At 40.0% G+C, this 13,705-nt stretch overlaps 1 protein-coding gene across 1 annotated transcript; it reads right to left on the bottom strand.

Moving 5' to 3' along the window:
- On the bottom strand, positions 1–2,695 carry LOC125588326. Its single transcript, XM_048759620.1, has 9 exons — positions 2,291–2,695; positions 1,780–2,053; positions 1,514–1,628; positions 1,319–1,443; positions 934–1,015; positions 754–853; positions 510–667; positions 321–441; positions 1–228 (listed from the first exon to the last, which is right to left on the bottom strand). The coding sequence occupies exons 1-9, from the start codon at positions 2,693–2,695 to the stop codon at positions 1–3; spliced, it is 1,608 nt and encodes a 535-aa protein (XP_048615577.1).
- Between the last annotated feature and the right edge of the window lie 11,010 nt (positions 2,696–13,705).

The raw sequence follows: 13,705 nt of genomic DNA, 5'->3' as shown, positions 1-13,705 counted from the left end.
TTAAACTACATAGATCACAAATACAAATACGGCTTGATCCTTCTCTCCTGTCTCGACCACGGGTTCTGGGGGTTCGAGAGGAAGCACCTTTGTCACAGTTAAAGTCTGGGATTTGCCATTCAAATTGTGATCTGATACCTTCACAATGAACTTCCTTGTTTGCCCGAGGGTATCAATCATGGCTTGAGGCACTGGAACTATGTGATCCTCTCCCACATCCTCATTGGCCTAACATATATGTAGACATTATCAGAATACATTTCCAAAGTTTTAGTAATAATCTCTTTCTAAATCTTATAAATATACATGTTTCCAATTACCTGATAGTATCTTTCAACTAGCTCAGCAGCTTTCTTTCCAGTCAACTCCTCACCAGCATCCCCAAGAACAACAAATACGGCTTGATCCTTTTGGTCATAAACAGAGGGTTTAGACAGGTACCTGTAATAGAGAGACATTAATAAACGTTGCAGTCAAAGAATGTATATAACTATATATAAACCACTTACTGCGCCACACCATCAATCTCACTCTTCCCACATTTCTTACACATGAGGGTTGTAGGTCCCTTGGTCGCCTTGGTATGGCACACACCGCAGCCTGTATAATACCACCCAGAACCGTGCACAACATCATCAATAGTTGTTGTGCACTCAAACCAAGCAACCTGGAAACACGTTTGAAATTAAATGCGAGCATTAGATAATCTTATCAATGCATCAGAAACTGAGACTATAATTCCTTAGCGGCTGCCTGATTCATATAGGAAAAGAGGTCTCCCAAAGTCGCTAACTCAGGCTTGGTGACCACCTCTGCATTAACCATGTTGGCAACATCTAAGTTCGAGTCCAGCCTAGTGGAAAAAGTCAAATCAGAAATTATGATATCGTAATAACTGCACTGATATTCCAAATCATGAAACATAAACATTACCAGCTGAGATAAGACCAGGTTTCTTGGACATCACTATCCAGAAATACCCGTGAAGACGCCATAGAAGATAGAGAGAGGAATCCTACAACAGAAATATGACATGATATATAAGCAAAATTATGACATACCTAAAGTAAGAGAATATGTATATCAATACAGAATGTGTAATCAGTTCAGGCCTTGCTCAGTCTACTAATAAATATTCACATATATTTTAAATGCTTCATACCTAACAAACTCTAGAGTCAATTAAAAAACAGTTCTGTCAGCCTATATCAATAATTATGCACCACATAAAATAATGCCTATTATAAACCACCATGACATATACGATCCGAACCATAACTAACAGCTTAAACAACAATAAAAAGTTAGTATTACAAACCTCCAAACCGTTTCGGGTTTAAGGTGGTCACTAAGATAACACGGGCAGTGCCTACAGATGCCTTGAACTTCTTACAGAACTGGAAGGCAGCCTTGTCCCAGAGGTATAACTTCAGAATGGGGTCGCTGTAACAACACAAACCATTCGGTAAGATAAACCATATGTGTATGCTGAAGAAGTTAGATAACAACTCACTCATGTGTTTGAACATGAAGTTCAACTCGGCGGGATGCAGCTATCTCTGTTTCATCAAGAAGGGGACCGTCACTGAGAACTTGCCCATTCACAAGTTTGATATGGCCTATATAATCTGCAAAGAAGACAATAAAAATCAATGTTTTATATCTTATAAACCCAAGCAATAAAACCTAAATTTATGAGTCTGTATGAAAACACTATCCTAGGCAACACTCTAGAATCAATTAAAACATCTATGTGGATTAAAGCTGGTGAGAACTTACCATAAAGATCACCTCTTTGATCAGAGGCAGCCTCGAATTCTCTGTAACCATGGATCCGGAACCGATCCTCAGGGAAGTTAATGGAACTGTCCTCGAGATTATAGAGGACAGAGTTCCATGAGAAGCTAATGGTGACATCTGGTTCAGCTACCCGATAAATAGGCTTGCTCTTTGATCCAAAAAACTTGTTGAGTCGGTAAGTACCACCGGCCTTCATGTGACACAAGTGAGTCTCAATCCTTCCATTAGGGATGAAATCCTGGATAACATTTTCCTGTTACAAAAGAGAAGTAGTTAGAGAAGCTAGCCAAGATAACTTGAGTCGAAACAAAATTTACTTATACATCTAACCCACAAAAATATACTCATGATGATGCTAACAACAACTTAGTTATTAGGGTGCTGGATGTTGTTCAGATATAATAAGACATTTATAGCAAATATTTGGTTTAAACCGCTGATAAAGAAACAATTGCATAAACTATAATTGCAAAAAGATATCGGTTTCTACCTCTTCATCGATGAGGATCATCTCGAGGCCAATAAGCACCTTCGTCTGAACATTCCAAACCTCCCACAAATGGATCAGAAGAAACCGTATCTCGCCGTCATATGGCCCGAACGTCACGTCTCTGAAGGTGATCGCCTTCCCAACGATAGCCTTGCCTTTATCGCGGGAAGAGACAAAGGCTTTGTACTTAGCGCCGATGTTGAGGCCGGCAGAAACACCGGCTTTGCCGATTGACTTGCTCGGACCGGAGGAGGCCGCAGAGAGAACTTCTGATTTCACGGAACTGACATCGCCGGCTTTTTCATCGCCGGAAAAGACACTGGTTTGATTGACGGGTTTGACCGGAACAGAGGGAACCGTAGCTTCACCGCTCGCTTTCACTGACTCGGAAACATCGGATAACATCATCGCGGAGGGTATAGTATAATCGTGAGGAGGGAATAAGATTTGGTGAAGATAAGAGGTGTAGTGCGAGATCTAAATAGAACCTCAGATTGGGAAAGCCAAAAGGTTCCATTAATGAGATCAAATAGTGTATATAAATGGAGAGGGGATTGATTGCTGGGGACGGGATTGATTGCTAGTAAGCCAGAACGGTGAACACATGAAACAAAGACGACGGAGAAGACGAAGAGAAAGGGGCCGATACTCGATTTTGGACATCGCGTGTCTGATGTGGCGGAGAGCTGTTCTCCTATTAACCGATTTTTTAATCTGACGTGGACACTCTACTCCTCATATAACCCTTTTAGTATTAGTTAGATTAGATAGCCAGAAAACCATTATAACCATATCAGTAAACATTATCTGATTCTATTTATCTAGCTTGTATTAAGTTTATGTAAATTACTAGAAAATTCTAACATAATCCATATATATTAAGTAAAGATTAAAATCTTATAATTAATAAAAAAAGCTTTAATCAAAATAATAACTAGCGAAAGATATCCTCATGTCATACAAGAAACTACTGACGACAGATGATGTCCTATTATTTTTATTAAAACCTGCTGCCATAAGCGGACGCTTCATTTTTCACTATGGAGGGACGCCTCTGAGAACACCTTTGCTATTTTTCTTTTGTTCTGTAATAAATTTGTTTTAATCTTTGTATAATTTTTATCCTTCTCCTGAAAAGCCTTTTATTACAACACGTGGATAGTGTAGTACACATTAAAGCCTTTTATTACAAGTGGATAGTTTAGTGCAAAAAAATTATGTTACGTGCACGCAAGTGACTAACAAAACAACAAAAACTGAATTCATGAAATTTATTATTTATTATGATGGAGATGGGTTTTACATGGAAACAATTTAAAATCAGATCCTTGAGAGCAGATAGTAGATCTCGCCTTCTTTCAGCTTCTTCCTCAGTGGTGAACTGAAAGTATCCTTCAACATCTTCTCTGGTCCATAGATTAAATCCTCTGTTTTCAGAACAAAGAAAGGTCCAGCCGAGTGCCTTGTGTTTGTTAGTTGTTATCATCCTTGCCCACTCCTTGATTTCATATAGGAACCCGACCGTTAGAAATACCTATTAAACATATTTTAATGTCGGTACTATAAAAAATTGCATACTTTGTAACTTAAGCATGTATACTAAACCAAATCCAGTTTCTAATGTAGTATTGTAGTTTCCATCGAGCCTAAAGCTCTCCACTATCATTCTACGGGTCATGAAGCTATATCTGCTTTACTGAACAAGGCCACAAACCATCCTTAGTTTTCTAGATCTTTTTCGGACATTTCCTCTCACTGAGTCCCACTCGACAGTTCCCACCCACTGGGAGATGAAGAGCAAGTTTGGTGTCAAAACTCATCATTTCTTGCGTCACAAGCTTGTTCTAATTCAGATCTTTATCTCTTTGTTTTCTTATATCAGCTTTTGATGACCGCTAGGTTCGCTATTAAACATTAGTAACTAGGGTTACCATATCTTCATGTGATCTTAAACCTAGTCTTCACAATGAAATTTTATCTTCATTTTTTTTTTTGTCATTGAAAATTCATTAAAAGCTGAAAATAGAGATTAGGCCCAAAACGATGGCCCATCAGTGGAGATGGGTTTACGTAAAAAGTTTTAAACAGCAAATCAAACAAGTTTCTTTTTATTCTTTTTTTTTTTTTGAAGAAAGACGATATTATTGTATTCTCAAAGGCCACAATAACCCCCGAGTGCAGCTACATCTCTCCTTTCGGGCCCCTCAGTGGTGAACTGAAAGTATGCTTCAAAATCAAATGGCTTATACAAGCGAGGATGCTCAGCATCAACCAATTCCTCTGGTGCATATATCAAATCCTCTATTTTCGGAACCGAGAACAATCCAGCTGAGAATCTTGTGTTCGTTCCCATCCTCATCACTCGGTGAACACCAGTAAGCACCCGACCATTAAGAAGCACCTGAACACATACTTGTTACGTCACTAATATTGTTGGGGAAAGTCACACGGCGCAGCGGAAATACTAATGGTCGTGTTCCCCTGACCTTGTGTGAACCTGTGAAGAAAATACTTCGACGATGGTGGGATGTAATATGCAGAAAAACGTAAATGAGACACACAATTTTTACGTGGAAAACCTCCTCGATGTGAGAAGGAAAAACCACGGGACCGTAGTCCACTCAAAAATCCACTATATAAATGGTATGAGTACAACCACGTCCTCTCTGTTCAACAGCCTGAACAGAACAGAGAGTCTAGCTACAAAGAGCTATCTCCAACACAAACAACAACAACAAGAGAGCAACACAAAGCTTCAAAATCGGCAGCAACCAAACGACCTCAGTTCACAAGGATTCCGGCATCCAGAGACTAATCTAACCGTACAAATCCAAGATAAACAAGTCAAAAATACTTCCACCAAATTTCAGCTCAAGAAGAGAAGATCTCACCGTCGGTTTTACCAAACACCCAAGACTGTCCCGCTGAAGAACTGTGACGACCAGCTTCACTAAAACCCAGACAACAGAAGATCCAACCGTTGAAATCCAAATCCCTTCGGTGAATCTCTAACCCACTGACTGAAGAAGCTTCCCACAAAATATCAGTCCGGTCAAGTTCCGTTTGATCCTCCAAAACCAGTCTTGAAATAACCTGACGAGTTTTCTCCTCCTTCTCTCTTCTTTCTCTCTTTTGTCTCTCTCTCTAAACTCTATTATTGTGTGTCTACAGTGCAAAGGGTCATGAGAATTATTATTATGTCTCATGCCCACTTGGTTCTCTCCATCTAGGAGGGACCCAACAAACTCCCCTCCGACTAGATTGAAGAAACAACCATTCCGGCTATCTCTCGGTATACCTCAAGCTTCCCCCTCGGTAATGACTTCGTCATCATATCAGCTCCATTATCATCCGTATGAACTTTCTCAAGTTCCACTTCCTTAGAAGCAACCACATCACGTATCCAATGATACCTCCTCTGAATGTGTTTTGACTTCGAATGAAATGTAGAATTCTTCCCGAGACAAATAGCGCTTTGACTATCACAAAGCAACACATACTTTTCTTGCTTGAAACCGATCTCTTCACAGAATTTCTTCATCCACAACAGCTCTTTACAAGCTTCAACTGCAGCAATGAACTCTGCCTCAGTGGTAGATAGTGCAAAACACTTTTGCAACCTTGACTGCCATGCCACAACTCCACCCGCAAATGTTACCAAGTAACCCGAAGTAGATTTGCTAGAATCAGCATCTCCCGACATGTCAGAATCAGTGTAATTGACAAGCAATGACTTCTTACCTCCAAATGTAATCTTCAAATTAGAAGTCCCTCTGAGATATCTCAAAATCCACTTCACAACATTCCAATGTTCTCTTCCCGGATTGGAGAGAAACCTACTGACAACTCCAACGGCGTAGGCTAAATCTGGTCTTGTACAGACCATGGCATACATCAAACTACCCACTTACAGACCATGGCATACATCAAACTACCCACTGCAGAAGCATACGGAACCTTCGCCATATCTTCCTTCTCCGTATATGTCTTCGGACTTTGTTGACTGCTCAGTCTTAAGTGTGGAGCAAGAGGAGTACTCAACACTTTAGACTTGTCCATGTGAAACCGCTTAAGTACTTTTTCAATGTACTTTTCCTGAGATAAGTGAATCAGCTTCTCACCTCTATCCCGAATAATTCTCATACCAAGAATCTGTTTCGCTGGACCCATATCTTTCATGGCAAAGGACTCACTGAGCTGCTCTTTCAACTCCTTAATTCTGTCCATGTTCCTGCCCACAATCAACATATCATCGACATACAGCAACAAGATGATAAAATCATCCTCACTGAACACCTTCACAAATACACAATGGTCTGAATCAGTCTCTGCATAACCATGCTCCCCCATAACAGACTTGAACTTCATGTACCACTGCCTTGGTGCTTGCTTCAATCCATAAAGGCTTTTCTTCAAGCGGCAAACCAAATTTTCTTTGCCCTTTTGCACATAGCCTTCCGGTTGTTCCATGTAGATCTCTTCCTCCAAATTACCATGAAGGAAAGCAGTCTTCACGTCCATTTGCTCAACCTCTAGATCAAGGCTCGCTGCCAATCCAAGTACAACCCGAATGGATGACATCTTCACAACAGGAGAAAAGATTTCATCATAATCAATTCCCTTCTTTTGGCTGTAGCCTTTCACAACCAATCTAGCCTTGTGTCGAGGTGGCAAATTGTCATCCTCATGCTTAATTCTGTACACCCACTTATTAAGCAGAGCCTTCTTGCCCTTAGGCAATTCCACCAACTCAAAAGTATGGTTCTCCTCAAAAAAATCCATCTCCTCATCCATGGCTCCAAACCACTTATCCTTGTGTTCATCCTCCAAAGCTTCATCATAGCTTTCAGGCTCTCCCCCATCAGTAAGTAATACATACTCACTAGGATCATACCTTGTCGACGGTTTAAGACCTCTCTCGGATCTTCTAACAATAGTGGGTTGGTTCTCAGCAGCTGGTGTCTCACCATGATCGTCACCATGATCACCACTACCATCTTCATGTGCGGGAGCATCTGCACTGGGTGTATTATCCTGAACTTCAACCTCAACCTCACCGTCAACCGATGTAGAAGGAGTAGCCTCTGTATCGATCAAACCCTCAAAAATCTGAGTTGGCTTTTTGGACTTGTCAATGTCCTTAATCGTTTGATCTTCCATAAACACAACATCTCTGCTCCTTACGAGCTTCCTCTCAACGGGATCATAAAATCTGTACCCGAACTCATCATGACCATAACCGATGAACACACACTGCCGCGACTTCATCTCAAGCTTCGATCTATCAACCTTGGGAATATGAACAAATGCCTTACACCCAAAGACCCTCAAGTGACTGTAAGAAACATCCTTACCAGTCCAAACCCTCTCTGGAACATCACCATCCAATGGAGCACTTGGTGACAAATTCAGCACATGAACCACCGTGTTCAAAGCTTCTGCCCAGAAAGTCATCGATAAGCCTGACTGTGAGATCAAACATCTCATCCTCTCGACAATCGTCCGATTCATCCTTTCAGCCAACCCATTCAACTGTGGAGTATGAGGTGGCGTGAACTGATGCCTTATTCCATGCTCTTTGCAATAAGCATCAAATGGTCCAAGATACTCTCCACCATTATCACTGCGGATACACTTCAGCTTCTTCCCCGTTTGTCTCTCAACCAATGCCACAAAGTGCTTGAAATATCCCAGCACCTGATCCTTCGTCCTCATAGGAAATACCCACGACTTCCTTGAATGATCATCAATAAAAGTCACATAATATGATGCGCCACCAAGAGATCTTGTCTTCATTGGACCACACACATCTGAGTGTACCAAATCCAGTACCTCGGGTTTCCTAGAAGGTGCGGAAGACTTGAAAGATACCCTGTGTTGTTTTCCCGCAAAGCAATGCGAACACTTCTGTAGGTGCAAACCAGAGATTCCTGGAATCACCTCATTCTTAGACAACACAACCATTCCTTTCTCACTCATGTGACCGAGTCTCTTATGCCATAACTCCATGGCATTATCATTCTCCACCGCATTAACAACATCTTTGGAGACCTTAGCCTGCATCCAATAGAAAGATGAAGACTTCTCACCTCGAGCCACAATCAAAGAACCGCGAGAGAGCTTCCATTTACCACCACCGTGCAAACTGAAATAGCCCTCATCATCAAGTCTTCCCGTCGATATCAGATTCATCCTAATATCAGGAACATGCTTAACATCCTTAAGCACCAGCCTAGTACCAAGACTAGTCTCCAAGCAAACATCACCAATGCCAGCAACCTGAGCCATCGCATCATTCCCCATCTTCACAGAACCATAATTACCCGTAGTATAGGTAGAAAACAAATCCCGCTGTGATGTAGCATGAGTAGTAGCTCCACTGTCAATCACCCAACTGGTGTCCTGGCATGCGACATTAATGGCATCACCCTCAAGAAGAATGAGAAACTGATCTTCGGTGAGAGTCACCCGATCCACCTTTTCTTCTTGATTTCCTTGCTGCTTGTTTTTCAACTTCCAGCAATCCTTCTTCATGTGCCCTTTCTTATGACAGAAGTAGCACTCCATATTAGCAAATCTATTAGACTTGCTCCTGCTCCTGTTCTTGTCTCTCTTGGGATCTCTACTTGTACTTCTCCCCCTTGACTCAGTAACAAAGACATCTGAACGCGAACTGCTAGCATTCGACTGCCTTCTTGCTTCCTCATTAAGAACACTGTTCTTCACTGAATCCATCGAAATAACACCTTCCGACGCGGAGTTACAAAGAGACATCCTGAAAACCTCCCAAGAGTCCGGTAAAGTACCGAGAAGCCACAGACCGTGAATCTCATCATCAAACTTGATGCCCATATCAGACAACTTGTTGAGCAATCCCTGAAACGCATTCAAGTGATCTGTCATCGGAGTCCCCTCCTGATACCTCAGCTCAATCAACTTCTTGATCATGTACATCTTGTTGTTTCCGGTCTTCCTAGCATATAACTGCTCCAGCTTCTTCCACAAAGAACGAGCATCCGTCTCAGTCTCAATGTGATGCAACACATTATCATCTACCCACTGCCTTATCAACCCACACACTTGGCCATGCTGCAGCTTCCACTCTTCATCCGTCTTCTTCTCAGGTTTCTGCTCCTCGAAGACTGGAACATGGAATTCTTTAACAAAGAGCAAATCCTCCATCTTGCCCTTCCATAGATGATAGTTAACACCATTCAAGCTTATCATCCTGCTCATATTTTTCCATCTTTCACACAAGCAAATAACAACCCAAAGTTATCAAAACCAAAGCTCTAAAACCAGAAGCTCTGATACCACTCAGTTGGGAAAAGTCACACGGCGCAGCGGAAATACTAATGGTCGTGTTCCCCTGACCTTGTGTGAACCTGTGAAGAAAATACTTCGACGATGGCGGGATGTAATATGCAGAAAAACGTAAATGAGACACACAATTTTTACGTGGAAAACCTCCTCGATGTGAGAAGGAAAAACCACGGGATCGTAGTCCACTCAAAAATCCACTATATAAATGGTATGAGTACAACCACGTCCTCTATGTTCAACAGCCTGAACAGAACAGAGAGTCTAGCTACAAAGAGCTATCTCCAACACAAACAACAACAACAAGAGAGCAACACAAAGCTTCAAAACCGGCAGCAACCAAACGACCTCAGTTCACAAGGATTTCGGCATCCAGAGACTAATCTAACCGTACAAATCCAAGATAAACAAGTCAAAAATACTTCCGCCAAATTTCAGCTCAAGAAGAGAAGATCTCACCGTCGGATTTACCAAACACCCAAGACTGTCCCGCTGAAGAACTGTGACGACCAGCTTCACTAAAACCCAGACAACAGAAGATCCAACCTTTGAAATCCAAATCCCTTTGGTGAATCTCTAACCCACTGACTGAAGAAGCTTCCCACAAAATATCAGCCCGATCAAGTTCCGTTTGATCCTCCAAAACCAGTTTTGAAATAACCTGACGAGTTTTCTCCTCCTTCTCTCTTCTTTTTCTCTTTTGTCTCTCTCTCTAAACTCTATTATTGTGTGTCTACAGTGCAAAGGGTCATGAGAATTATTATTATGTCTCATGCCCACTTGGTTCTCTCCATCTAGGAGGGACCCAACAAATATCAAAATAAAAATCTTGGTTTTGAGCTTACGTGTAGTGTAGCTCCTCCAAGAACAATGAATGAAGAATCTTGGGAAGGATTGGCTTTGATCCATTGCTTATCATCACTAGTTCTCACTTCTAGTCCGTCTTTTACATCGTTCTGACAGAGTATGGTGAGCATGTTTCTGTCTGTATGAGCCTCCATACCTAACTCTTCTTCTTTTTCTTCAACTCCTTGGTACTTCATCATTCTCACAAGACATTTGGTCGAGTTCAAATGTTTCTCAATGTAGTTTTCATTGACCCCAAAACACTCCATTATCATTCTCCTGGTCATGAAGTCCAGTTCTGACACTTTCTTCGCAAATGACATGACCGCCTCACTGCAGAAACATAGTGATTTTAGAGTTTTTCAAATTAAGAAAGAGAATAAAAGGTTTTAAGAACCTAAACCTGAAACTTCCATTGCCTTGGGGCCAAAGCTTGTGAGTAAATTCATTGACTTTATCTTCATTTTCTGCAAAGTCAACACCCATGACTTCAAAAAGGGGCAAAGATGGAATCTGACCCACATATCCTCTATATTTTCTCTTTGACACAACTCTCTTTTTGATCTCTACAGGTAGCTGAAAAGCCTCCTCAGAAACATCAAAAACCGCCTTTCAAAGTTCGACAGGAACTTTGTCGAACAAGGCCTTAAAACATCCATACTCTTCTAAAGCTCTTCGGACATCGCCTCTCACTGAGTCCCATTCTACAGTTCCTGGTTTTAGGTTTGGACTTGTGAAGTCGATGACCGGGAGCTGAAGAGCAGGAGTGGTTTCCAAACTAACCATCTTTTTCTTTTAGAAACTTGTTGTGTGTTTAGATATGTCTCTATGTGTTCTTATATAAGGTTTTGAAGACCACCTGATGTTTAAAAAATATTATCATATTTTTAGGTTTCACTACAAATTTATGGTCCCTGGCAACACTTTTTTGTTTTAAATCGTTGTAATGTAGAAAAAAAACGTAATTTGACACTTATTGTTGTAATTTACAACTTTATAACGGTTTGATTGGCTCAAATAATATATAAATGATCTGAACTTTTTATCCTACCTTGTTGAAAATGAAACTTTGTAAGTACGGAGCCAATCAAGTAACATTCAGATATATAAAACATTATCATTTTGATCAATGGGATACCATTCAGATTCAACATTATCACTTTGCATCAAATTTTCTCCGTATAGATGCGTTTAAGATACCTCAATATGCTTTTTGGACTCACGGCTTTCTTTGGTTGCGTAGAATTTTATGAGAGCTATGCTCTCGAATGGCTTATACATATGAGGATGTTCATCATCCATAAGTTCTTCAGGAACCCGAAACCGTGCCCGTGACAAACGAGAAAACGGCTAACTTGTAGTGTGTCTTCTCACCAGCCATTGTCACTATGTTCACAAGAATGAATAATGCCGTTCCTCCAAACCGTGTTAAATCTATATGATTTTTTATAAACAAATCCAAAGTTCGTTGTAAGATATTAGAAAGGTACGTGGGGTATCATCTTAAAATCAATTGGGAGATGTCACCGGCCATGAAGACATATGAATTGGATGGGATTTTCAGTGAAATCCATTTACCGTTCTTTAGTTTAATTTCTAAACCATTCATATCAATATTCTTTATGGTGGAATTTCACTACATATGATATATGGTCATTTCTATATGAGCTGTGAGTTTCAGTTTAGTTACTCTTATTAGGCTCAAATTCGTGAGTCCAATTGTGATATATTCTTATATTTCTTGTGCTTTTGTAAGTTTTATATAATCTTAAATACCTTCAACTTCCAATGATAAACCCTCTCTCTTTTACTTGTAAATGTAACCACGTTAAATTTTTGTGTACGTTTACTTTATGAATCTCTACACTGTTTTCTTGCATCCGTTATAAAATTATATTGAAGTAAGTGTGCTCATGAAGAGATAGCGTGGAAGTAGATTCATGTGGAGTTAAAAGCATTTCCATCGGTAAATCTGTTAAAGAGTTTTTTTCAAATAAAAGTAAACTAAAAATATATTTTAAAATAGGGAATATAAAGAAAAGGACAACCTCTTCTTTAACACAAGTTGCTAATTTTTTTATAGAAATTCTCAACATTTGTCAATAATGCATTGGTTAATATTATTTTATTGTGAAAAACTTCCCCTCTTTCATGTCTCAATTATCCTACTTCTCTTCCCTCTCCTCTCCTTACCCCATCCCTCCATTTAACCCTTAAAATGATTAAGCTGCAAAATGATTTTTAAGACGAGAAGATTGGCACAGAGAAGCGTACTAATACAAAAAAAAACTCACTAAATATTAATTACCAGAAGCTGCTCAAGGAAACAGAAGTACGCAAGCATGAAAAACTTATAGATTATATAGACTAATGCTGATGGCCTAAGCCGGACGAACCTGAGCAGATGAAACTATGATTCAATGTGCTCTGAGCATCTTCTTTGTTCGTAACATAGCCAATTGCAAGACCTTCTAGAAGAGGGAACACGTGCGCTGTCTACTCTTGCCAACGTACGGCTTCTCGACACATTAATCTTCTCTGTCTCATTTGGTTTCAGGTGTTGGCTTGTGAGATCAAGAACTGGGACCTTAGAGCACCTCCATCAGAGGTTGCTAAGCAAGGGTTCTCTGAAAAAAAGTTCAAAAAATAAATCAAAAAGGAAAAAAGTGGTAGCAACCGGTTCCTAAAATACAGTTTTTAGGATTGGTAAAAACCCCTAACGTGTCCACCTTTTATTGGTTCTTGTGTCTCTCTCTCTCTCGCCTCTTTCTCTCTTTGTCCTCTCTTTCTCTCTTTGGTATTTTCTGGTAAATCAATTCTTCCCCATAGATTCCAAACCTTATTAATTTAAAGATTTTGATGTTCTGATTTGGAAATTTAGGTTTATTCAAAGGGCAAATCTCCAAAATAGCACATTTCTAAGTTTATATCACAAAAATAGCACTCAAAAACTAAAATGACCAAAATAGCACCTTTCTAAGTTTATCCTTTGAAAATTTTAATTTTTTTTATTTTTCAAAATTTGAAATCTTATCCCCAAAACCTCATTTCTCAACTCTAAACCCTAAACCCTAAACTCTAAACCCTAAACCCTAAACCATAAACCCTAAACCCTAAACTCTAAACCCTAAACCATAAACTCTAAACCCTAAACCCTAAAATCTAAACCCTAAACCCTAAACTCTAAACCCTAAACCCTAAACCCTAAATCCTAAACCCCACCCTTTAACTCTAAATCCTAAGTTTGTT

Source organism: Brassica napus, chromosome C6, assembly GCF_020379485.1.
Source record: "Brassica napus cultivar Da-Ae chromosome C6, Da-Ae, whole genome shotgun sequence".
NCBI lineage: Eukaryota > Viridiplantae > Streptophyta > Magnoliopsida > Brassicales > Brassicaceae > Brassica > Brassica napus.
This window is presented reverse-complemented; position numbering and strand designations above follow the sequence as displayed.

Excerpts from the sequence above, each read along its gene's own strand:
- LOC125588326 (XM_048759620.1), bottom strand. The coding sequence starts at position 2,695 with ATGTTATCCGATGTTTCCGAGTCAGTGAAAGCGAGCGGTGAAGCTACG. Across the intron at positions 442-509 it reads GAGATTGATGGTGTGGCGCA|GTACCTGTCTAAACCCTCTG; the intron begins GTAAGTGGTTTA and ends TCTCTATTACAG. Across the intron at positions 229-320 it reads TAGTTGAAAGATACTATCAG|GCCAATGAGGATGTGGGAGA; the intron begins GTAATTGGAAAC and ends CATATATGTTAG.